This window comes from Podospora bellae-mahoneyi (genome assembly GCF_035222275.1).
Source record: "Podospora bellae-mahoneyi strain CBS 112042 chromosome 1 map unlocalized CBS112042p_1.2, whole genome shotgun sequence".
Lineage (NCBI taxonomy): Eukaryota > Fungi > Ascomycota > Sordariomycetes > Sordariales > Podosporaceae > Podospora > Podospora bellae-mahoneyi.
The window spans coordinates 999,922-1,024,275 of record NW_026946360.1 but is presented as its reverse complement, the minus strand read 5'-3'; the positions used below and the strand labels follow the sequence as shown (position 1 = coordinate 1,024,275).

Genomic DNA, 24,354 nt, shown 5'->3' with positions numbered 1-24,354 from the left:
GTGGTGCCTACAGACCGTACGCGTCGCAACATTCGATTCCAGGGCCCCTATTCAGAATCCCTGCTGCATTTCTATTCATAAACACGGCAAGAGTGGCGATAGGCCATGGTCTTCCAGAAGGTGTCGCCCCATTCGTAATAGGGGCAGCAGTGTTCTCTGGCATGAGCACCATCGTCAAGATGAGATATGTAAATCGGTGATGGCAGACGTTTATTCCCACGGGTGTTTCCTTTGCAATCGGTTAGTTTGTGGCTTTCGGATCTGCTTCAGGGGCAGAATGTGGTGACTAACCCAAGTGTCCTACCAGGGATTTACAACACGCCATCCTTCACGATCACCCGCATAATGGGGGCTGTGTTCTACTGGGCATGTGCAAATTTCGGGCGTGAAAAGGGAAAGAAGAACAATGATTTGCTCGTGCTCGCCAGTGGGCTCGTTTTGGGCGAGTCTGTCGCGAGCCTCACAGGTCTTGTTTCTACGATGATGTTTAAAAGGTTTGGTGGGCACTAAGATTGATACAGCGAATGTAGGAGGTTTTCCTATTATTTCTTGTGTCATTGTTCCAAAAGGAAGGGAAATAAGTCGGTGTTGTCCTGTTGCTAATCAGCAAGCTTTGCGGTGCTCTCTGTCGAGGTTTGTTTACCCATGATATGCTGTTACCGAGGGGATGTCAGGGGTTCAGGGGGTTTTGGCATGGACGCACCAAGCCACACTTCAAGGGGGCCGCAGATAGGTCAAGTAGAGACAATGGAGAAATCTCGCACTGATCAAGGGCAACAAAGCCAAGATTATCAGGGTTCTTCGTGTTGCACAAGAATCTTATCTCTTCTCAGATTCGATAATTGCAGCTGTTCACTTGTGTCATGGAAATAGTGGCACAATTTACGACGGAACATGAAGTGGCGTCATTGGGGTTGCAAGTTGCATCACGACATGCTGACAACCATAGGAGACACATTCAGTGGCCATTTGGACGACGGAGAAGAGCCGATGCTCTGAGTGAGATCCCCCAGCATCACGTCGACCTGCTGAAGTTGGGTAGGGTGGTGTGGCTGATATCATGGAGCTCGCAGATGAGTGGTTGAACACTTGTTGACACAGGACGGTGTGGAGGGGCGGTTCATCAGGTATGTCACTCGCCAAAAACGACTCAAACGAAATACCTTGGTACTTTTAATTAATGAGCACAGAAGAGAGGATGTGTAACGGTCAGAAGTATCGTGTGAAACAGGCAATCGCATGATATATGTGCTGCTTACTTAGTCATTGCGCTTGGTGCGAGAAAGATCAAGAGGTTTGGTGATTTCAGAAAGTACTTTGCTGTAGGTAGCTGCATTCTGGGACAGTATCACCCGTGATGGAGGGAATGAGGAACCATGGCTCCACCATTACGATTCCCTGGAATTTGAGCTGTCCCTCTTGTGGGTTGGTTCCGGAACCTGCGGTATAGGTACATTGGACCCCAAGATCTTCCAAGCAGGCGAAGTGAGGGCTCTTGAATCGAATACTCCATCCTCTCACCCGCTCGCTCTACGTCCACAAGGCGGTCAGGTATGGTATCGAATCGTGTGTGAAAAAGCGCTGGCTGGAATCTCAATGCAGCCGTGCTGAAGAAGCCGAAGCTTTCGTACCATAGCATCATCAAAGCTCCAAGAACCCCACTGAAACGTCACCAAGTGGGAGCCAATCGCCTGGTCCGTGCGGGCTGGGGAAGTTCGGCTTCTGGTGGCGCCTCTTCAGCCGTGGTTCACGGTATCCCCGTTGTCGATGGTGGTTTGCAAAACTTCATGGTATCGGCTACAAAGCTGGGCTTCATTGGATTAAGGTACTCTGAGGGTTCTCCTCCTGCCAGTGAGAAGAGAAACGAATCTTTGAAGAGACAGAGAGTACCGCCTGGCTATCATATTCACCACAAAAGCAAGAAAACGGCGGCTGGGCCAAGCTGGCGCTCAATGAGCGAATGGGACTACAGCAATGAGGGCCACAGCGGGCGATGAAGGGAGGTCCCTCCAAACACACCGGGCCGGGCGGGCGGGTGCTGGACAAATTAATCAAGCCCATATATCAGCTTCCACACGATAGAATAATGATAATCGGCAACTTCATGCACGATGACTCTTGAAGTAGGTGGCTGAACCGTCAAGTAGCATACAGTCACTAAATAGAATATATCAGGCATGAAAAAGGAAACCCGAAAGTGAACCTGGTGGGTGTCAGCTTGCGCAAGTAGGTATATGATAGGTGGTAGGATCTTTGCAAGTCTCCATTTTTTGTCCATGGGCTCGCGGCTGGCCACCTCTACCCTCTACCGCGACCTCCCATCCTAACCCCGACATTGCCCATTGCCTCTCTTCATCCGTCGGTCAATTCACCGTGTGGAAGCTTTCGTTTTCTGCTTTCCATCCCTTCTTTGCACGCGCATCCCGCCATCTCCTTTTTGTACATACGCACCGACCCTTCCCACCCACCGCACAACCAGGGCACTGGCGATCCGCCATCTGAGCTTCGCGACACGAAATAGTGAAAGGGAACGACCACGGCCACCACCGCCTCTTGTTATTCCTGTTTGCCCGAAAATCTTATCAGGAGCGAGCCTGACCATACTGCAACTCCCCGTCACAAATTGATGCCACCAAACAGACGACTGCAATCAATTCCGTCTCACCGTCACCGTCGCCCGCCCGCCGTTTCCGGAAGTCATTGAACAACACCGGAAGGCGGTCTGTCTATCTCTCAGCCTGGGGTCCGGGGTCGGTCGCATCAAGTCAGCCACCGTCGCTTTACCAGTGAAAGCCACCGCCATCTATCTCGTTGATATCCTTTGGTTTTGGTATTTCGCAGCCACCAGTACATCATGGCCGACATCAAGCCAGACACGAGCACCGCACAGCCGCGACCGTCGAATGAGGAGCCAACAGCCTCTCCACAACAACAAGAGCCGGAACAGACGGGAGAGACCGTGCCGTCAAAGACACCAGAGAGCGCTGAACCAGTAGTATCTCTATCCGAGGTGGTGACAAGCTCACCTGCCGAACCGAAAGGAAAGAACACGGAGGAGGAAGCCCCGCCATTATCACAACCACCCCTCGGCAAGACAGCTCTGACCGCTGCGCCAGCAAGAGACGATGACTCCCTTTCAATAGAGCCTACAGCCGCTCTGTCTCCCGCGGCCATGTCCGATTCTGTTTCGCCGTCTTCCCCGGTCTGCACCATCACGCTGCTGCTCCCTACCGGTGCGCGACACCCGTACAAGATCGACGAGAAGTACCTCTCGAAGCGGGGTGTTGATATTCCAGAATATCTCGAGGGTGGGGGGGTCAAGGACCCGTTCAGTATATCAGTGTACAAGCTCAAGGAGCTGATCTTAAGGGAGTGGAGGGACGAGTGGGAGGGCAGGCCGGCGAGTCCAACCAGTATCAGGTTGATTCATTTCGGAAAGTTATTGGACGATAAGGAGCCGTTGAAGAGTATGTTCGTCCCTTGTCCTCAGGATCGGGATCGCCCTGTTGGCAGACAATGCTAACAAGCCTACAGAATACCAACTGAGCAAAGATGCCCCCAACGTTGTGCACATGTCGGTACGGCCAGCAGAGATGATGGAGGAAGACGAGGGCGCCAAAGGTGGGAAGGCCAGCTCCCGTGAGGGCAGGACAAGGGAGGGCGGGGGCGGCTGCTGTGTAATTCTATGAGGGAAAGGCTGCCCCTAACTTGTTTTCTTGTCTTTGGCGTTACGACGTCAACAATCCGACTGACTTGCATTTGTATTGGCATGGAGCTTGGCTGGTTTTTGGTTGGTCTTACAGGTACAGTCCTTTTCCATCTTTTTCGTACATTGTGGGAATCTGGCTGGGTGGAGTGGCGTTGAATGAGCGTGTAAATTTCGGGTTTATACATAGTTGGCGGTTCTTTAAGAATGGAATGGTATTTGTATCTGAGATTCTATCGCACCACTGTTGGTGCAATCTTTCGGACGCCATTGGTCCACAATACGGCATATCGGTCCCACCTTAGGAACACTGCACCATCTGTATGAAGAGTATGGCATCAGGGCGGTGTAAAAGGGGTTCGTAGTTGAAGAGTTTGATGGTGGTTTATTCATGCCATTTGATTCGTAATACTTCCCTTCCCCCCATCTACTCCTCTCCTACTTGCCGTCCGAGCCTCCCACTTCCTGACAAAATCTCCGCTTTACATCTTCACCTTGCGCTCGATCTCCTCGTGCACACCGATGTTCGCTCCGTTCTCCTCCCCAGTAAATACATCCTCCCATTCAATAATGCCGTCCCGTCCAGTCAAGATCTCTTCGTGAATGCTAGGTGTGCTGTTGCCGCCCAGGCACAGGGGCTTCCATGTTCCTTCACGAGCGATCTTGAGCTCCATGCCTCTGCGGACTGGCTCGGCAATGCCATATGTGCGACGGAGTGTCTCCATCTTGAGCTGCTCGCGGGTGGCCTCCCACTGTTTTAAGCGGGCCTCGAGAGGGTGGGCGGAGATGGCTTGGGTCGCGGGAGTTGTGAGGGGGTTGGCGCCGACACCAGCGCGAAGTGTGTCGTGAAGACCAGGTGCTGATGGAGCAACATGGGCGCGGGAGGGCTGATGGGTGAAGGAGGAGGAGGGGTTGGACTCTGGGACGATGCGGAGAGACTGAATATAGGGAGCAGCATTAGCGGGCGGATGGCGGTGGAAGGGTTGGCTGCAACTTACCATCTTGATAGCTTCTTTGAGGTTTGTTATTTTGTGTTGAATATTTATGAGTATCGGAGTTCGGTTGATTCTGTCACCAGAATTCAAGAGTGATCGCAGCTCAGAGCTGGCTGCTACAATTGTCAAGGCTCCAGCAGCCTCGCGTCGCTGCTTGCCTGCCGTCGCAACGTCGGATGGAAAAGCGGGTCCAGGCTTCGAGCCAAGGTTTATGTAATTCACCCCCCGCTAACCCACTCCCCAGATTGCCGGGACCCTTGTCCGTGCCCACGCCCATTGACGAACAGGGGCCTTGAATGACATCTTTCCAAGTGACGATGTTGAAGGTGGTCACTTCATTTCCAAGCTTCATCTGTTTCATTCCGTTTTTTTGTAAAATTCAAGGGAGACTTTGAGATGCGTGTCCCTCCTCCACCTTTCGTCAAACGGCTCACCAGCCCACCCGTCATCAACATCAAGTCAGGAGCTACCTTTTTCCGCCGACATCCCTCCTCTCTGCCTCCACCACATCAACGTGCTCATCTGCAGCCACACAAGAATGATAACCCCCCACTATTCAAGGGAATCTCGTTCCAGGTCCCCTCGCATCTTTCCCAGTCACCTCAGCAAAATGAGTCCAGCTGGGTAGTCGTCGGCCCTTCACGCTCCGGCAAAACCACCTTTCTTCAGATGCTCCGTGGAGAGCTCCATTGCTCCCCAATCTCGGCGAGGACATGGCCTTGGCTCACACAACACAACCTCACCCCTCAAACAGCTATCAAATACGTTGGATTCAACGGCAAGGGGATATCAGAGGTCACTACTTCGGCTTACCTGTCAGCGAGATATGAGAGTCTGAGAGAAGACACAGACTTTTCTCTCAAGGAATATCTACTTGGCCAGACGCAGTTCAACCTAGGCCATATTCCAGGGGAGCATGTCATCAGTCAGCATCTTTTCGACAAAGTTGTCAAAGACCTGAGTTTGGTCGAGCTGCTGGATACCCCTGTGGCCTTCTTGTCAAATGGGCAGTCAAGGCGAGCGGCGATTGCCAAGGCTTTGATGGCGGAACCAGAGGTACTCTTGCTGGACGAGCCGTTTGTGGGGCTGGATCCTGGAGCGTCTAGGGCCCTGAGTGTGATGTTGAAGACGCTGGCCGAGAGAGCCAGTCCGAGGGTGGTCATTAGTTGCCGACCACAGGATCCGCTGCCAGGCTGGATACAAAGGGTCGTATATTTGGAGGGAGCAGGAGAGGTGGCTATCGCCGGTCAACTGGAAATTGAAGGCGCCGAGGATGCATTTGTAAAGGAGGCGGGCGGGCGAAGTCAGGTGGAAATCATTACGGACGCCGATGAGGGCGCGCTGGGAGAGCCGCTGGTTGAGATGAACGGCTGCAAAGTGCGCTACGGAAACAAAGTTGCTCTAGGAAACTGGGATGGTGGTCTGCACTGGACTGTCCGGAGAGGTCAAAGATGGGGCGTCTTTGGGCCCAATGGATCAGGCAAGACCACGATTGTAGCATTGCTTTGTTCTGACCATCCCCAGACATATTCGCTTCCCATCAAACTATTTGGACGCAACCGAATGCCGGAGCCGGGATCTGGTGAGCGGCCTCTGACTTTCTGGGATATCCAATCTCGCATTGGGCATTCTAGCCCTGAGATTCACAAGCACATGCCTCGTGGCTTGAACGTTCAACAAGTGCTGGAGAGCGCTTGGGCTGATACTTTCAAGGGCGTTCCTAAGTTGGACGAGGACGCCAAACAGAAAGTGAAGGCAACACTCAGGTGGTTTGAGAAGGAACTTAATCCTAGGTACTCAAAGGACAAAGACGGGCCCCGTGATGATGTCGCCTGGGCCCAGGATTATTTGTTTGGCGGCCTGTCCTTCAGTGCACAACGAGTGTTGCTGTTTCTTCGTGCCATCATTAAGCATCCGGACATTGTGGTTTTGGACGAAGCCTTTAGCGGTATGGATGAGTATGTGCGGGACAAGTGCATGCTCTTCCTAGCTTGCGGCGAGGAAAAAGCATACGCCGCTGACAGAACTGTCGTGGAACATCCTGCACCGGAGAAGATCAAATTGAAGGGACTGGGCGAGGACCAAGCACTGATCTGTATCAGCCATGTCAAGGAGGAGGTCCCAGATTGCGTCAAGGAGTGGCTGTGCCTTCCAGAGCCAAACATGGGGCTCCCGGCTCGCTTTGGACAACTGGAGAAGCCGTTGAGGACGGATGAAGATACTTGGATGCACACCATCTGGGGCCTTAAGAGAAGAAACTAAGCCATGTACCTTATATTACCGGGAAAGGTTCCTTATACGCCATTCTTTGGGCGCTGCATTTGCCATAACTGACCTTGGGCCGGTAAACCTATTTCGACTCCTGGGACGAGCTGTTACCCTGTATCATCTGGTCCATCCTCCCTCGCTCTCCTTTTCAGGCCAACAGACAATGTGCGTGTCTCAGAGGAATCACGGCAGTAGTACAACAGCACAATAGATGAGATAATATGCCAAAACGGTGACATTCGAAACCAACTCTAGGCCCGATGATACCAACCCACCAGGACGGACCACTCACGTGGTGTCATGGCTTCCTCGGTTCCAAACCAGGATTCGTTTACGTCCGGAAACCTGGTGCTGCAGTGCTACCCTCAAGCTGACTGTTTTAGCCGTCTCTGGGAGTCGAATGCCAAGGACCGAACATGATGACGGATGATGGGGGCCACAATTGGTACTTCTCAGCTCTTCAGAGTGGCCTTTCAGAGCTTTCTCTTGTCTAATCTCACTCTTGGGCATAGCGGTCGTGAGATTCAGAGCTATTTCTCGTCAGAAAATTGCGCAATACCGATCCAGGGCGAAGTGACAAGTCATGAAATTGGAAAGGCTGTCAGGAAAGAATTCAAAAAGAAATGGAAGATCTCTCTCATCTCTGGGAATGTCAGATTACTGCTTTGAGAGATAGCTTCTCGGCAGACAGCAGTGTAGGGGCGCCGACGTCCGGGTCTCCAAGCCTCCAACGCGGTGATGGGGGCAGAGATTATGACACCCATGAGTCTGAGCATGGATGGGACGAGAAGATCAACTCGGTAGTCGATGCTCTAGACGAGTTGGCTCTGTGCGTGTCCGTTCTTCTTTGGCTTCCTTCCCGTCATCTATTCTCATCTCGGCAATGCTGACAGGTATTCTCAAGACAATCGCCTACCGGAAAGATCAACACTACCGCCACTCAAAGTCCCCGGACACCTTGGTTTCCGGATGGGGATGCTTACACCGAGACGGTGCCTCTGAGGTCAAGTAAGATTCAAGCTCTGCCTGTTCTTCCATGGCCGACAGATCCGCCTACTCCATCTCCATCACTATGGCCACCTCAACAAAGTCAGAAAGATCATCAGGAGCAGTTGCTGTGCCCACATTACACCGCCCGCCAGCTTCCATTGTCCCCATCTACACTGTCAAGCCGAACAGCAGTCCCAGGCTCCACGACGGTGACGCCAGCAACCACGCTTCACTCACCACTGCCGTTCATCCAATCAGTCCCACCCTCATCTGTATCAGCCCTCTGTCTATCCTGGGCACCGCCGCTGGCTCGCCCTGGACCTGACGGCCAGCTTTTCAGCCCCAGCCTACCAACGAATACTGAAGCCGTCAGAACATGTTTCAAAAAGAGAGGCTGGAAGGTGCAATGTCGGCTGATTCCCAACGACTATAGCACATCAGCGGTCGAGACGGTGGTTGATAAGTTTCTTGCCCAGAGCCAGAACCAGACAGTTCAACATGCAAAGAGGAATAGATCTCGGAGTGAAGCTTCGTCAAGGGGTGGAGAGCTGTTGATTGTATATTATCACGGGTTTGGAGCCACAGAATATGATGGAAGGCTGAGGTTTAGCAGGTATTACTCCTTTCCACATTTCCCACTCTTCAAAACTCGATCTTTCCACATATGGACTCGTGGATCGGTAATCCTAACCCTGGATAGTGACCAAGGAAGCCATTTTTACTGGGATGATGTGCGCGACCCAATCATGCAACATCCAGGGGATGTTCTTCTCATATTCGACTGCACGGCCCCTTTCCCACTGTCGTCCTCCAAGAGTAATCGACCACAACAATCTCATACTGGGGAGGAAGCCGAACCCCCTCAAGAAATCAGGCTTTTTATGGGCCCTGGTGTGCTCTCTAGAAAGGGAACGAAACAGGTGCTCGGCGTGTGTGTCCCTTCTTCGTTGGCTTCGGGAAGATCAGGATTTGGGGCAGAGCCATTGAGTATCTCGTTCAAATTGTCAAAAGAAAAGCAAAAACCAGAAATGGCCGAGAAGCCTCGTGCACGGCCAAGGTCACTTTTGTTGCCCGGATTTGATCTGAACAATCTGGAACCCTCAGATTCGGTTGAGCCTCAAGGTGACCAAGGAGCAGGACAGCCAGAGCTCGAACAGTCGAGTTCACCGTGGAAGCTCGACGACACCATGACAAAAGCGCTCTGCAGAATCCTGGACAGAGATCGAAACCGAGTGAAGACGGAGGTGGGGATGAACGAGATATTGTCTGTGCAACGGTTATGCAGTCTTGTTAGGGAAGATATACGACAGACATCAACTCTACCATCGACAATAGGATCGGAGCAAAGGGAAGCGATAAGGGAAGTGGAGAGGGGGCTGGCAGGAAGGGTATTTGTCACACAACTTGGTGGGGGACAGATACAGGACATTTACCTGCCTTGTCTTGGTGCTTGATATCGACTGCAATAACTCATGGATCAAGGCGGTGTGTCATCTGGATTGGCTGAGGAAAGAGTAACCGTAAATAGGTCGCGACTGCTCCGGGTTTTATGCACCAGGAAGGAACAACAGTGCCCTGAATGATGATGCCACAGGCATGGAGACACTGCGGACGACCCCTGTCAGTTTCACCAGACCACGCAAGCACCTTGAGCTGGGTCTCTTATTTGGTCTTCCCAACCTCCTATTATTCAGCACTACGACATCGGTAGAGCAACATAGCCTTCTCGTTCTCACTCCGCCTCAAACCACGTCGGTTTACATACATCCCTCACTTATCTCACTTTGCTGGTTTCTATTCCAGCATTCGACATCTCCACGGGTATTGTTTCCGAATCATCGCACAGGCCAATCCATGCGGTCGATGAACGGCGACTCTTCTGCAGCAAACTGATCAACCACACCATCGGCGGGCCTCCACGCGCCAAGCCCCACCTTTTCAAGGCACAGGTTCACCTAAACGGCCCTGTCATTGGCCCGTGCAGCCGCTACAGCACGACACCGAACCCCAGCAAAGTGGAGTTGCCCCAGCAACAGCGGGGAAGTAAGGGAGACAACATTACGACCCAACGAAGCGCACACGCTGGATTTGCAGAATCCCATGTATTGAGCCCGCAGCCCCGTTCAAAGCTCTCCTCTGCGCTTTGTTCAAGTGTACCCCATTTTCAACTTGCATTTGCTCCACGCTGCACGCCATTCAACGGCTTCTTTGCGACCGCCTCGTTGTAAGTTTGCGCCGATTCCTTGACACGTCTGGTAGCTAACAAACATTCCCAGCAATCCCCACTGACTTTTCAACACAACTCTGGCTTTGTCTCCAGCGTGCCGCGTGTCCGTGAGACACATTCCTCGGCTGCGCGCCATCACGCCCGACCTTGAGATTTCTTGAGAGAGGAAGCGCAATGGACAACAGGCTCGGCAGGCCCAACTCCCCGCCAGGCGGGCGCGTACCAGTACCGCCTGAGTACATGCTGCCAGCTTACGATGATGTCCACCACGAATCGAGCACCACTGGCATGGGCGCCGCGCATGGCCACGGTTCTAATGTCAGGCTGTTGACGGATATGGAGGACCCTAGTGATTATCAGGAATTTGATAGGCATGAGAGGCCGTATGTGTTACCACCCGTTCCTATCCCCCCCCCTCTTTCCTTGCCCCCCAGATCCAACGACGACTTTTGTGTGGACCTCGATGCCCTCAAAGAACAAGACCGCGCTCTCATCATTGGGACTGCGCCCGATGTCTTCAAACCGGCCACAATGCAGACAGGTAGTCAGCAGCCCGCCGCTCCGACAATCAGGCTTCAGAGAAGAAAAAAGTTCACCCCTTCGGTCCCCCCTGTCGTCGTTCCCGAGGACCTTCCTGTCCTGCCTGAAGGGCCTTCTCCCCGCAGGAAGTCGTTACGCCAGTTTCAGGCGAGATGTGAAACAGCCGCAACATCACCAGACAACTCTCTGCCGGATTCACAATTTCTCAGACAACTACCCAGCCCACAAGTGCCGTCAAGAGTATGGATGAGAGGCTCACAAGAAAATGAAAACAGAGGCAGAAGACGACAGCCATACGAACCCTCGATTGATTCACGGTCCTCTATTCTCGACCCGCCCCTCCGCATGCACCCACCGACCGAGTCGTATGTTTCGTATGATCAGAGTAGCATGAACGAGAGCAGTTGGGGCCCTTCACGAGCATCATCCCCCGAGTATTCCCCTCCACGCGGCCACCCACCACCACACAGCCACAGGTTCGAGCCCGCTGATATCAATGGAGCCCCCCGCCCAGGAACCCCTTCCACCGTCTACGGAGGCTCTCCGCGCCGACCCCTTCCCCGTGCTCCAATGTACAACAGTCCAACGAGGGGCATGCAGTCGACGACCAGCTTTCACGATGATGCAACAGTCAACATCCCACTTGCCAGCCATCACGACGATCCCTTTGGCCCCGAGTCAGACGTCACTGACAACAGACGGCACCATCATACCCACTCATCCTACTCAGCAGATCAAATGACCCTGAACGAGGATGAATATTACGATGAAGATGGTGACGTTCGTGAGAAGGCTGACCGCTACGTTCCAGCACCGGCAGAGGGGCGACAGGAGCGCCGTGGTGTCCGCGCCCCCCAAATGAGCAAGAGAGAGGTGCAGCTTATCAATGGTGAACTCGTGTTGGAGTGCAAGATCCCCACCATTTTATACTCATTCCTCCCGCGCCGCGACGAAATCGAGTTTACTCATATGCGCTACACGGCCGTGACCTGCGACCCAGACGACTTTGTTGAAAGGGGCTACAAGCTGCGTCAGAACATTGGCCGGACCGCCCGCGAGACGGAATTGTTTATTTGCATCACCATGTACAACGAAGACGAGTATGGCTTCACGCGCACGATGCACGCTGTCATGAAGAACATCTCCCACTTTTGCAGCCGTAACAAGTCACGAACGTGGGGAGAGAACGGATGGCAGAAAATCGTCGTGTGCGTGGTGTCTGATGGACGAGAAAAGATTCACCCTCGCACACTCGACGCCTTGGCAGCCATGGGCGTCTACCAGCACGGCATCGCAAAGAATTACGTCAACCAGAAGACGTGTCTCTCCCCAGACACGATGGTCCGCACCACCAATGGTGACAAACCCATCCGAGACATCGCTGTAGGAGATCAGCTCTTCGACCACGAGGACCGACCCGTCCAGTGCCTAGCTGCTGAGGCTATTCAGACCTCCCGCATGATGAAGGTTACCTACACCGGGTACAACAGCGTCAGCAAGTCGTCCTTCACCTGTACGCCGGACCATATCATGACCCTGGTGGCTTATGGTGTCAAGCCCTTCAGGCATTCGAACAGCAACCGTGTTACGTGGTGGACTCGTTGCGATCGCACCGAGCTTGGGGCCGATGCGGTTCAGATCAAGTGGGATGCAGCCATGCATGATCTGTATACCGAGTACCGTGAGCAGCTGGGTCGCCGTCCAACTGATGCTGAGGTCCGCAAGTACCTGAAGGCCATCACGTCCACGAGAGTTGTCCCCGATTCTGAAGATGATGACTCTCAGAGGGTTGAAAAGACATATCAGAGTCCTGTTCTCATCAAGCTGCTGGCCAAGCTCAAGGCTATGGACGTGGACGTCGACGGTGAGGATGAATCGGTAGTATTGATGCTGCTACAGCAGCACATGGAGGACTATCTTGAGCACATGATACTTGAGCCAGAGGATATCCCTGACGAGGACAACGACGACTTGATCATCGATCTTGATGCCAACCGGAAAAAAAAGATTGGCACTATCAGCACGCTGTCTTCCCGCGTTTCGGACAAGACTTTCGGCCAGTCTCCTTCCATCAAGTCGTCTCCTGTTAACAGCCTACAGCAGTCTCAAAACGAGGCCTCACAGTCGACCGTGTCGACGTACGCATCTGTACTCACTGAGGACGACCACAGGGAGATGTTCGCCCCTGTCCGGAACAAGCTCGCAGTGCGTGATCCGAAATGCAAGTGTCAGAATCTGTCCTGCAAGGGCCTTCGGAGGGTGTCGACTGTCTTCGAAACCTCAGAGCAAGCCGACCTCGCTCTTGAGCTGCTATCAGGAGATCACTACCGTGTGGTTGACCCCTGCGCCGTCCAGGACATGGAGGTGTTCACGATGACGCTGGAGGAGTATCAGGCAACCTGCACGGCTCCGATGACGCAGCATAAGAGCAAGCTAAGACTATATCGGTCACCCCTGAGGTTCCAGCCGTATCAGGGTCCAGTGTCACCTGTCCCAATCGACCCATTTTGGTTTGGTTTCTGGCTTGGTAATGGCGCTAAGAACAACAGTGGGATTACCAGTACGGATCCGGAGGTCGAGGTCTACACGCAGGCACTCGTCGACCGCCTGAACCGTGATAGTATCCCTCCTGGAAAAGCGCCTCTCAAAGTATCCAAGTACAGGATTGATATCGGCACAAAACACGTCTACAAGGGAGAAGAAATCAAGGCAACGAAGGTCGCTCATCGTTTGCGTGTTATGAGCACTGTAAGCAACCTTGACAAGACACACTGGAACCCTATTCACGACGGCCTCAGAGAACTCGGCCTGCTGGGAGACAAGAGCGGTGGCATCCCCGACTGCTACATGAACGCGGACGAGAATACGCGCCTGGCTGTTCTCGCAGGCCTCATCGAATCCGACGGATGGCTTTCTCACGGTCTCAACTGTTACGGCTTTGGCCAGTACACCTACGAGCACAAGAAGCTTGTTGAGGACGCCCGCAAGTTAGCCCTCTCCTGCGGGATCCAGTGTAACCCTATCTTCGAACGGAAGAATGGTAAGGACCGCCCTGAGCCTGGCTGGTTCTTTTATATGGGCAGAGGGGTGGAGAAGTTCCAGCCTCACCTCCTCCTCCCTCGAAAGCGCATGACGATCCCGTTCACCACGTCTAAGAACAGGGACGTACGGCCCTTCGACGTCGAGGACGCCGGCGACGGCGAGTTCCGCCTCATCGAGGTCTCGGGAGAGCTCTTCCAGCTTGCAGATCGCACCGTGGTTCACAACTGCACCGCCCACGTGTACGAGTACACCACGCAGGTTTCTCTGGACTCGGATCTCAAGTTCAAGGGCGCCGAGAAGGGGATAGTGCCCTGCCAAATGATCTTTTGCTTGAAGGAAAAGAACGCCAAGAAGTTAAACTCGCATAGATGGTTCTTCAACGCATTTGGGAAGGCGCTAAACCCAAACGTGTGTATCTTGCTGGATGTTGGAACCAAGCCTGGGAGCAACTCGCTATATCACCTGTGGAAGGCATTCGATACCGACTCGAACGTTGCCGGCGCTTGCGGAGAGATTAAAGCAATGAAAGGTAAATACGGAGTCAATCTGTTGAATCCCCTGGTTGCGTCGCAGAATTTCGAATACAAAATGTCCAATATTCTGGACAAACCGTTGGAGTCGGTGTTTGGCTACATCACCGTGTTGCCTGGCGCCCTGAGTGCGTACCGATACCATGCGCTCCAGAATGACGAAACGGGCCACGGGCCACTGAGCCAGTACTTCAAGGGAGAGACGCTCCATGGACAGCACGCCGACGTGTTTACCGCCAACATGTACTTGGCCGAGGACAGAATCTTGTGCTGGGAGCTGGTTGCCAAACGCGGCGAGAGATGGGTGTTGAAGTACGTCAAAGGTTGCACGGGTGAGACAGATGTGCCTGGTAAGCCCCCTTCTTTTGCCGCTTTGTTTTGATAAGGGGATATCGCTAACACCCCCAAGACACCGTTCCCGAGTTCGTCTCCCAGCGTCGTCGCTGGCTGAACGGAGCGTTCTTCGCCGCTGTGTATTCCCTGGTGCATTTCAAGCAGATCTGGCTCACCGACCACACCATTGCCCGCAAGGTGCTGCTGCACATTGAGTTCTTGTATCAACTCCTGCAACTCCTCTTCACCTACTTCTCCCTCGCCAATTTCTACCTCACCTTCTACTTCATTGCCGGTGGTCTTGCCGATCCCCACGTCACACCTTTCGACGCCGACGGCAAAGCTGCCCTTTACATCTTCACCATCCTCCGGTATATCTGTGTTCTATTGATCTCGACCCAGTTCATCCTGTCTCTCGGCAACCGTCCCCAGGGCTCCCGCAAGATGTACCTCGCGTCCATGATCATCTACGCTGTCATCATGATCTACACGCTGTTCGCCTCGATTTGGATTGTCGTCCACCAGCTCTCCCCTAAGAAGGAGGACAAGGACAAGCCCGAGCTCGAAATGGGCAACAACGTCTTCACCAACATGATCGTCTCGACAGCCTCGACTATTGGTCTCTACTTTGTCATGTCCTTCATGTACCTCGACCCCTGGCACATGTTCACCTCCTTCGTCCCGTACCTGATTCTCCTGCCCTCGTACATTTGCACTTTGCAAATCTACGCCTTTTGCAACACCCACGACGTCACTTGGGGAACAAAAGGTGACAATGTCATGAAGACGGATCTCGGTGGTGCCGTCGGCAAGGGGTCCGGTTCGACTGTCGAGTTGGAAATGCCCTCTGAGCAGTTGGACATCGACTCCGGATACGACGAGGCCCTCCGCAACCTCAGAGATAGAATTGAAGTGCCCGAGAAGCCACCCTCGGACGCGCAGCTGCAGGAGGATTACTACAAGTCGGTCCGTACCTACATGGTTGTTTCCTGGTTGGTGGCCAACGCCACGCTCGCCATGGCAGTCAGTGAAATCTATGGCAGCAGTGGCATTGGCGACAACTTTTACCTGCGCTTCATTCTCTGGTCTGTCGCCGCGTTGGCGGCCTTCAGAGCCCTGGGAAGCACGACTTTTGCCATCATTAACTTGATCAACATGGTGGTGGAGGGCAGGGTCAAAGCAAAGTTCGCAGTGCCCAACTGGGCTAGGGGTTTGATCGAGAAAATGAGGGACGGAGCGAGAGATATCGGAGAGGGGGTTGCTAATAGTGTTAGGAGGTGATGGTTTCATCATTCGCCACCTTCCCCCCCCCAACCTCTCTCTCTTTTGCACGCTTGCTTTTTGTCATGTTTAGACAACAGAAGAAGGACGGGCAGGTGTTTTTGGCGTTTATGTGAGGAGAGAAAAAAAGCATGAGGGAAAGATGAAAGAAATGTGTGTATGGAAATGAATGATCAAGTCATGTATGATAGACAAATTTTGACGACGAACTGGGCGGGAGGTAATAATTGTTTTGTCTTTGTTTGGCTTCTAGCTTTTCGTTAGGTACATAATACCCTTTTCTTATGGTACTTTTGATGCTCTTCTACAACTTAAGGGGAATAAATGTGTGGAACTTTGCTGTGACTTGACATGTCATGAACGGGTCTGCTCAGAAGTCTCACCAGCCATGTCCTGAAATCAAGAACATAGACTTGAGATGGGAAGGGGGGCATTGGAGACAGAAAGCTAATTGGCCCTTGAAGATAATCAGGAGGTCTAACTACATTTCAACATAATTTATTTTGAAGATAGTTGAGGGGGCTGTCAAGATACCGAATTAAGGGGTGTGGGTGTCATGAGAATCTCTATTACTTTGCTTACGGAGGCATCTGAAAGAGTGTTACAGTCCCGATTTTCGCTCCTTACTTGCAACATTATTTTATCAGACCGTGTCAGCGAAACCAAGCAACCCAAGGCACTTCAAAGCACATTTAGAATCGTTTCAGACAGCAAATCAAATTGTTCTTAACGCCTATTCTGATACCAAACAAAGAAAAGAAGAATAAAACATGCAATGCGCTCGCAATGTAGACAAAAAGCCGTCCCTCCAATATCCCCTATTTACATGACTCCTGCCTGTTGCTCATTTTCTGTTTCCATATTCTGTGTATCCAAAAATCACTCCTCTGCCTCCTCCTCCTCCTCGGCAACACCCTCGTGGAAGTTGCGGCCATCGGTGGTAGCCTTGATGATGCCGGCACGGATGGTCCAGTCACCAAATCTTTCGCCCTGCTCCCTCTCCTTGGCGTACCGGCTGAGCAAGCCCCTCATGATCTCGAGAATCTCGTCCTCCTTGATGCTGCTGCGGTAGAGCTTGTTGAGTCTCTGGCCGTGGTACCCACCACCGAGATACATGTTGTAAGCACCGTAGGCCTTGCCGACAAAGGCAACCTCGGCCAACCAGGGGCGGGCGCAACCGTTGGGGCAACCGGTCATGCGCATGACGATGCTGTCTTGCCTGAGGCCGTTCTCCTCGAGGCAGGCCTCCAGCTTGGAGATCAGCACCGGGAGGTAGCGCTCAGACTCGGCCATGGCGAGACCGCAGGTGGGAAAGGCAACGCAGGCGGAAGAAGAGAGACGGAGGGCGGAGAAGTGGAGGTTGTCAAGCTTGTACTGGGCGAGAAGTTTCTTGAGGGTGTCCAGATCCTCGTCGGCAACGTTGCTGAGGATAAGATGCTGGTTGGGGGTGAGGCGGAACTCGCCCTTATGAACCTTGGCAATCTCTCTGAGGCCAGTCTTCATCTGGAAGTCGGCAGTGTCCTCGATACGGCCGTTCTCAATGAACATGGTGAAGTGGTTCATGCCAGTCTCATCCTTGAGCCAGCCAAAGGTGTCGACATTGCTGTCAAAGTGGAAGGGCTTGGCAGGCAGGAACGGCTGACCCCAAAGTTCCTCAACCTTGGACCTGAAGACATCGACAGTCAGATCGTCAACGGTGTACTTCAATCTGGCGTGCTTGCGGTTCTTGCGGTCACCGTGGTCGCGTTGGACGAGCATGACCTTCTCACAGGCGATATGGGTCTGGTCAGCCTTGACGAAACCAAGCATGCGACCGGTCTGGGGATACGTCTTCTTGTTGTTGTGAGTGGTACCCATACCACCACCAACAAGAAGGTTGAAGCCAAGCAGATGTCCGTCGTTGCCCTTGATGGCAATCAGGCCGATATCGTGAGCGTACACGTCAACATCGTTGTGTGGGGGGATGGCGATCGAGATCTTGAACTTGCGGGGGAGGTAAGTAGGCCCATAAAGGGGCTCAAAGTCCTGGACGGCGTCACCAGCGACCTGCGTCTTCTTTCCGTCGTAGTCGGTGAGCCAGATCTCGTGGTAAGCGGTAGTCGATGGAAGAAGATGCTCGCTAATCTTCTTGGACCAGTAGTAAACCTCACGATGGTAGGCAGACTGCGAAGGAAGAGGACTGCACATGACGTTACGGTTGACATCACCGCAGGCGGCAAGGGTGTCCATGAGAGCCCGGTTGATGGCTTGCATGGCAGGCTTGAGCTTGGCCTTGACGACGCCGTGGAACTGGAAGGTTTGACGGGTGGTCAACTTCATGGTCTCGTTTCCGAGCTCGTTGGCAATGTCATCCATCTGGATCCACTGCTTTGGTGTCGAGACACCGCCGGGAAGTCTGCAGCGAATCATGAAGGAGTAGGCTGGCTCAAGACCTTGGGCCTTGCGCTCGTCACGGACATCACGATCATCCTGCATGTATGTGCCGTGGAACTTGGTCAGTTGCTGGTTGGAAGCCGAGATGGCGCCGGTCGATGTGTCCAAGAGCTCCTCGGCGATGGTACCACGCAGGAAGTTGGAGGCGATCTTGATGTCCTCGTTGGTGATCGGGGGAGGCTCATCTGGGAGGCCATCGACCTTTGACACGCCGAGGGCTTCCCAAAGCTTGGGCTCCCACTCGGAGTAGCCGGTCTGGTATCCATCTGGGTCCTGGTCATCACCAAGACCAAGAGGAGCCAGACGGGAACCGCCAAAGTTGGCCAGAACCCTGTCGAGGTCCTTTCCGGGCTTGTTGTAGTACACCTTGTCCTCCTTTCTGGGCCAGTAGTGGCTATCACCAAGAGAGAAGACGGAGTACTTGACGGAAGCAAGATCGAGCTCGGTGCTGTCCTTGATGGCATCCCAGAGAGGCTTGCCGTTGACCGGGAACTCACCCTGACCGGCGGTCGAGGTGATGAAGACAATGTTCTCCTCCGTTGGCAAGTCCTCGACTGGGTAGTCCTCCATGGCCATGACTGTGGTCTTCAGGCCACGGGCACGGCCCCTGGTACCCAACCGCTTGGCGAGGGACTGGGCGTTGCCACCATCAGAACCAAACAGAATGGTCAACGGCGCACCGAAGAGACCTTCCAAGAGCTGGTTGTAAGCATCCTTGGCCTTGCGCTTCTGCTGGGCGCGAATCTCAGTACCAAAGTCCTGATCAAGAACAGCACCAAACTTGGGTTCCTTCCGCATCATCTGAGTGAGCTGGTTGTCTCTGTCAAGGAAGGCCTTGAGCTCCTTCTTGATACGCTCAGAGTCAAGAGAGAAGTTGGGCTCGCCCTTCTTCTCATTCTCAGGGTTCCACCTGTACAGAGGCCAGTAACCAAGGTCAACGGCCTTCTTGGTCTCAGTGAGAACGGTCAAAGGAGACTCGTGCTCACCAAAGTAGGGAAGATAAGCCAGAACGATAGAGGGGCCATTGAACTTGTCGGCCTCATCCATAGCCTGAAGAACCTGGGTGTAAGAGCTGTAGACGGCGGTGGAGGCGACGTAAGCGTTTCCAAAGTTCATGGCATAGAGACCAATGTCCTTCTTTCTGCGGTTTGCATCAGCGGCAGCGCGCTCAGAGTAAGGGGTCGAGTCAATGATGAGCAGGTTGACATTTTCGCCCGAAGCCAGAACCTGATGAACGCCAGAGTTGCCAAGGTCATAAGCCCAGGCGTCGGACCCAACAAGCCAAAGAGATTGCTTGCGGAAGAATGCCTTGTGCTGGAGCAGGGCCTTTGATGGCGTCGAGTTGTCGAGTGTAAGCTTGGAAACAACCTCCTCGGCAGCCACCTCAGACTTCTTCGCATCGTCAGCGCTAGCTACCCACTTGGCCAAGGCTCTCTTGGGAACTTCAGTCAAGAAACGGCCATTGCTGGCGGCCTCCTTGACCTCGGCAACAAACTTTTGTCTGCGCTCCTTTCTGGCGAGGAGAGAGCCGAAACCATACTCGGGAGTGGCCGAGATGGTCCGTGAGACGCCGGCATTGTCGGAATCGAGGGAGTTGGCGACAAAGGCTCTGCTTCCAAACAACTGATCGAGGATCTTGGTATAAGAAATCTCAAGCTTGGGCTTCGAGAGGTCGTACTCGGAGGTCTCCTGAGGAATCTCGCGCTCACCAACCTCCAAGTTCTGTACAGGCTTTTCCAGAGTCAAGTTCTGGAAAACACCGGACAAAGCTTGCTTGACACTTTCCTTGGTGATGTAGCCAAGTTGGTACCCAACAATAGTCTCGACGCCACCAACAGCACTCTTGACAGAAGTCAAGACATCGATGAGAACGGGGCCCCACTTTGTGGTCTTTCTCGACACCTGCTCAAGGACTGCCACCCTCTTGACAGATTTGGGAAGGGCATCGATCAACTTGGCGCCCAGCCACGGGCGGTAAAGTCTAGGAGCAATGATGCCAGCGTTGGCAAAGGAGTCAACAGACTGTGCCTTGGCAATAGCGTCAGAGAACAAGGCAACATCTGAGCCAAAGAGGAAGATGGTGTTTTCGGCCGATTGTGACCCCGTCCACTCGAAGGCGTTGTATTGCCTGCCGACAAGCTGGTTGAGCTGAGCCCAGATGCCGGTGACGTACTTGTAGATATCCTCAGACGACACAAGGGGAGCTGCGGGCTCGATGGTAGTTGCGGTGGATACACTTGGTGGCGTGCTGGTCTCGCTCTGTTGACTGGACTTGACTGACGACTGTGAAGTAAGAAGAGGGGTTTCTGCTTCACCCTCTCCTGCTTGGTTGGCGGTGACTCCACCAGAGAGAGCCAGGGGTTCCGGCTGCTCAGAAACCACGGCGACCCGCCCATCATCCGCGTAGATCCCTGACCCCGAGATCGGCGCAGACTGGAACCTCCGCACATTGTCGAGGTTGAGGACAGCGCGGACAACGTCGGCGCTCGCGCCCTCAATGGACTCGGCAACAGCACCAGAGCTGGGGTCGAAGAAATGGATGACACCCTTGCCCGAGCGAATGGCCAAGGCATGAGCAGTCAGCGCAATGTCTTGAGCCTCCTGGAGGGACCAGGACTGGAGGAAGGTCCATCCCGAATTTCTGATGGAGGTGATGGCCGAGTAGTCTGGGAAGCTCTTGGGACCAAGCGCAACATGGATGACGACCGGGAGGTTGGCAAGCTTGTAGAGATGTGCTACCGAGGGCAGGAGAATGGAAGATGTGGTGGTGACGGAAACCAGCTGGCCAGAGCGGATGGGAGTGAAGACGGAGAGTAATGGGTCGTTGTTGTGTCTGACTGATTGGATTTCTGCAACAGCGTCCGAGGTCTTCGCGACCAAGCTTTGTTCCTTTTGTTTGGCGAGCTGCTTCAAGTGGCTCGAGAACTCGGAATCAGAGGCGAGCGACGGCTGGACTGAGATGACCACATCGCTGGAAAGGTATGCAATTCTCGCGACTAATCCAATCAATTGTCAGCCACCTGTCTCTGCACTGCTTGCGTGCACCTCATCAACGCCCTGGGAACGGTTGTGAGGCTTTTCGCAGTGTGCCCGGGTGTCGGTCGAGATGCCGGGTTTGAGTCCGGCTGTCGGTCGCATTGCGAGCAAACAATTTGGCGGGGCAGGGAAAGCTTGCTCGCAGCGATTTGACAGCTTGGGGTAATGTGGGGGAGGGGTTTGGGTGTCTCACCAGCCTCTTCAGGCGTCCTTATCGTGGTGAGTGCGCCTGCCATCGTGAGGGTATCGACAGGAGAACTGAGAGTGTGTGAGGGAGTGACTAGGAAAGGGAATTACTGCATCGCAAGCAGACAAAAGGAAAAAAAACAATGGCACTTATGTAAGGTGCAGCCGGAGGCAATTCATGCGAAATGGTCCCTATATCGGCCCCGCATGTGTCCCAAATTTCTCTTGATGGGTAGGTGGGCGCAAGAGGTGATCGATTGCGTGATCGCTCTAGCGCCTCGAATCCCGGGAATTGCCCAGAACCCCCAGAGTGCTGCTGCACATCCAGCGAATTGCACGCGTGGGATTCAAATCATGCTTTGTCATGGACTTCCTCGATGCCTCTTTTGACACCAACCATCTGAAGTTGATGCCACCGCTGCCCACAATGACTAACACCGGGTCTCCGAACCCAGCCGTTCCCCTTTTGTCTTCGGCGCTCAACATGCTCGTCTCTCGGCATAGGCCGTTGAAACGGGAACCTGGATCCGTCTCTGTTTCGGCTTTGGCTTCGGGGTCACACCCTTTCCATCCTCTCTTCTCACCTCTTCTCACGTCCCATGGAGATGGGGGTCATCTACTGCGGTATGTCAACCCGCGCGGGCGAGCAGTCAGGTGGTGTTGCCAAGTCCGTCACACGTGGCTCTCTGGCGAGATGTCGTAAATTGTACATAATTCGTACAAAGGGTTCATGGTGGGATGTTGTCTCTCAATGTATTCATTATTATCTGAGTGAATATGATTAGCTCCCCAGCTCCAACCCCCCTACTTGCCCCTGAACCGAAGATCCCAACCCCTATTATGACAATGTCTAGTGTAAAAAAAGGCCAGTATGCCAACCAGCCATGCGCCCAAATGTACCGTGCTATACCCAGAAAGATGGCCCTTTGAACTCATTAAATGCCGCCGAAAACATGTGACTCGCCTCCGCCATTATGTACTTCGTCCCACATCTCGACAACATCACCGGCAGAGGAGAATCATCTCCTGCTGCTCCTGAATTTTGAATGAACATCTTTAGCCCATTCCTCATCCTCCTTTCTTCCACCAAGCCAATAGCTCTTCCCCACAGAAATCATGTACCTCCCAATCTTGCCCTCCAATCCCTCTCCCAGGGGGGCACCCTCAGCAAACGGATTTGGTGCCGACCCGGACTCATCATCCTCGTCAGACTCGGGCACCCTCTCGTCAACAAACCGCAGGATAACGGCCCGAGCATAGGCCATGATAACCAAGCTGAAGTAAATCCTGATAAGTGTAAACCCAATAATAAGCACCATGCTAAACGCCGTGTCGATGCCGTCGTCTCTGACTGGGGTGGTTGTCTCGCCTCTAGGCTCAACCATTTGAAATTCCTCTTCTTCGGGAACTCCTGAGGCGACGGTGGCCTCCATCTCCTTTAACTGCAAGTACCACCCCGTTGCAAAAGCTGTCGTGTATAGTCCGCTCACAATCGTGTCCACCGCGTAAACCCAGGCTAGCAAGAGGTTTTGAAACGGCGTTCCCTTGCGAATATGTGGGAGGCAGAACGCCAGAGCGGCGATAACGGCAATCGAAAGGAAGTAGGCGGTGAACTGAAGGATCGACATCTGAAAGCCCGTGAAGAGGGTAAGGAGGCCATAGATTCCCGTCGCCTTGTTGAACAAGAGCGCAAGAGAGACAAGCTCCGTGCCGGTCTGTAGGGACATGAAGCCTAGGAATGACTGCGCAATGATCAGTGTCTGAACTTTCGAAAAGGAGGGCATCGAGGACCAACAAACCCTTGGACGAGGCAGCCGAAGCCGACACGACGATCGTGAGGATATCATGTTTTTCCCCGTTATTTTTCGTCTTTTATTTGGTCTTTTGCCTGATCCCCGTTGCGCCTTTCTCGTGCCTTTAACCGCACAAACGCCCAAAGAGAAATCGCAAACCAAAATCGTCAAGAAGCGCAGAAGTCGAAGTGTTTTTGTGCCAGAAATGCGATGATCAGGAGAGGGAACCGAAGCTAAAATCGTAGAACCAACTAAACTCGACAAATCTCGGACTTCCTCAGGGTCCCGATCAACAACTCCACCTGGGTCTCCTCCTGTTGTGTCGCGCCGTCTTGGCCAGACTTCCCAGACAGGATCGGATCAGTCGGCACTGGCTCTCGAGCCACTCAACGTTCAAGTTTTATGCGTCCAACAGAAATGTGTGGGCCTTTTGACGCCTTGGTTTTCCCTTGAGAACTTGCGTTGCGCCCAAGAGCGCCGGTTGGAAATAGCGGGGCCATTTTTCATGGCTTGTATCCGCGTATATGCTCAAAATGTGAGGCCTTGAATTGCGTCCTGAATAGAACCGCGATGTTTGAATATGGGAAAAGCCATTCAGTACATTGACCAGTCATACGTCATTGCATCGCTTACTTTCTCTCGGTAACCTATTTTAATCACCAGTCAGCGAGCGTGAAAGACGCCCCTGGTTCCAGCCTGTTGGTAGGGGGCGTTTTTGGTTGGCGACCCTGGAAAGTTAGAAGCCACCACGGTCAGCACGCGCTATGAGAAAAGATCGTTGGCTGCTCTGTAAGATGTCTACCTAGGTGCTCCTCGTTCAAGACAGATGGGGAAATTTTCAACACTAGTCGTAAGGCTCTCACGGGCGTAAAGCATTCGATGCATGAAGTTCATTTCAGTTGATTTCTCTTTCATGCTAACCTATTTGCAACAGCGCGCTGGCCTTTTCTGACCTTAACTCCACCCGCCCAGTTCGTCGAGTTATGTGATTGGT

The 24,354-nt window shown here is 53.3% G+C and overlaps 8 protein-coding genes across 8 annotated transcripts; 5 read left to right on the top strand and 3 right to left on the bottom strand.

Annotated features, from left to right (window-relative positions):
• Nucleotides 1–1,300: 1,300 nt before the first annotated feature.
• Nucleotides 1,301–4,077, top strand: QC761_124360 (uncharacterized protein). Its single transcript, XM_062875693.1, has 3 exons — nt 1,301–2,123; nt 2,176–3,467; nt 3,535–4,077. The coding sequence occupies exons 2-3, from the start codon at nt 2,855–2,857 to the stop codon at nt 3,687–3,689; spliced, it is 768 nt and encodes a 255-aa protein (XP_062736293.1). The 5' UTR covers nt 1,301–2,123; nt 2,176–2,854; the 3' UTR covers nt 3,690–4,077.
• A 28-nt stretch (nt 4,078–4,105) lies between these two features.
• Nucleotides 4,106–4,804, bottom strand: UMP1 (20S proteasome maturation factor). Its single transcript, XM_062875692.1, has 2 exons — nt 4,705–4,804; nt 4,106–4,644 (listed from the first exon to the last, which is right to left on the bottom strand). Exons 1-2 carry the CDS (start codon nt 4,705–4,707, stop codon nt 4,189–4,191), a joined length of 459 nt encoding a protein of 152 aa, XP_062736292.1. The 5' UTR covers nt 4,708–4,804; the 3' UTR covers nt 4,106–4,188.
• Nucleotides 4,805–5,097: 293 nt separating this feature from the next.
• On the top strand, nt 5,098–6,963 carry QC761_124340 (uncharacterized protein; the record flags this gene model as incomplete). Its single annotated transcript, XM_062875691.1, has 1 exon — nt 5,098–6,963. One exon carries the CDS (start codon nt 5,098–5,100, stop codon nt 6,961–6,963), a length of 1,866 nt encoding a protein of 621 aa, XP_062736291.1.
• A 629-nt stretch (nt 6,964–7,592) lies between these two features.
• QC761_0028030 (uncharacterized protein) lies at nt 7,593–8,284 on the top strand (the record flags this gene model as incomplete). Its single annotated transcript, XM_062872202.1, is given in 3 exon segments — nt 7,593–7,798; nt 7,874–7,977; nt 7,983–8,284. Coding segments are annotated over 3 exon segments (612 nt in total).
• Nucleotides 8,285–8,335: 51 nt separating this feature from the next.
• Nucleotides 8,336–9,413, top strand: QC761_0028020 (uncharacterized protein; the record flags this gene model as incomplete). Its single annotated transcript, XM_062872201.1, has 2 exons — nt 8,336–8,367; nt 8,660–9,413. 2 exons carry the CDS (start codon nt 8,336–8,338, stop codon nt 9,411–9,413), a joined length of 786 nt encoding a protein of 261 aa, XP_062736289.1.
• A 947-nt stretch (nt 9,414–10,360) lies between these two features.
• Nucleotides 10,361–16,305, top strand: CHS2_1 (Chitin synthase, class 2; the record flags this gene model as incomplete). Its single annotated transcript, XM_062872200.1, has 3 exons — nt 10,361–10,569; nt 11,002–14,648; nt 14,708–16,305. The coding sequence occupies 3 exons, from the start codon at nt 10,361–10,363 to the stop codon at nt 15,910–15,912; spliced, it is 5,061 nt and encodes a 1,686-aa protein (XP_062736288.1). The 3' UTR covers nt 15,913–16,305.
• A 164-nt stretch (nt 16,306–16,469) lies between these two features.
• On the bottom strand, nt 16,470–22,109 carry MET5 (Sulfite reductase [NADPH] subunit beta). Its single transcript, XM_062875690.1, has 2 exons — nt 21,575–22,109; nt 16,470–21,341 (listed from the first exon to the last, which is right to left on the bottom strand). Exons 1-2 carry the CDS (start codon nt 21,615–21,617, stop codon nt 16,792–16,794), a joined length of 4,593 nt encoding a protein of 1,530 aa, XP_062736287.1. The 5' UTR covers nt 21,618–22,109; the 3' UTR covers nt 16,470–16,791.
• Nucleotides 22,110–22,454: 345 nt separating this feature from the next.
• QC761_124290 (uncharacterized protein) lies at nt 22,455–23,880 on the bottom strand. Its single transcript, XM_062875689.1, has 2 exons — nt 23,367–23,880; nt 22,455–23,309 (listed from the first exon to the last, which is right to left on the bottom strand). The coding sequence occupies exons 1-2, from the start codon at nt 23,412–23,414 to the stop codon at nt 22,587–22,589; spliced, it is 771 nt and encodes a 256-aa protein (XP_062736286.1). The 5' UTR covers nt 23,415–23,880; the 3' UTR covers nt 22,455–22,586.
• Between the last annotated feature and the right edge of the window lie 474 nt (nt 23,881–24,354).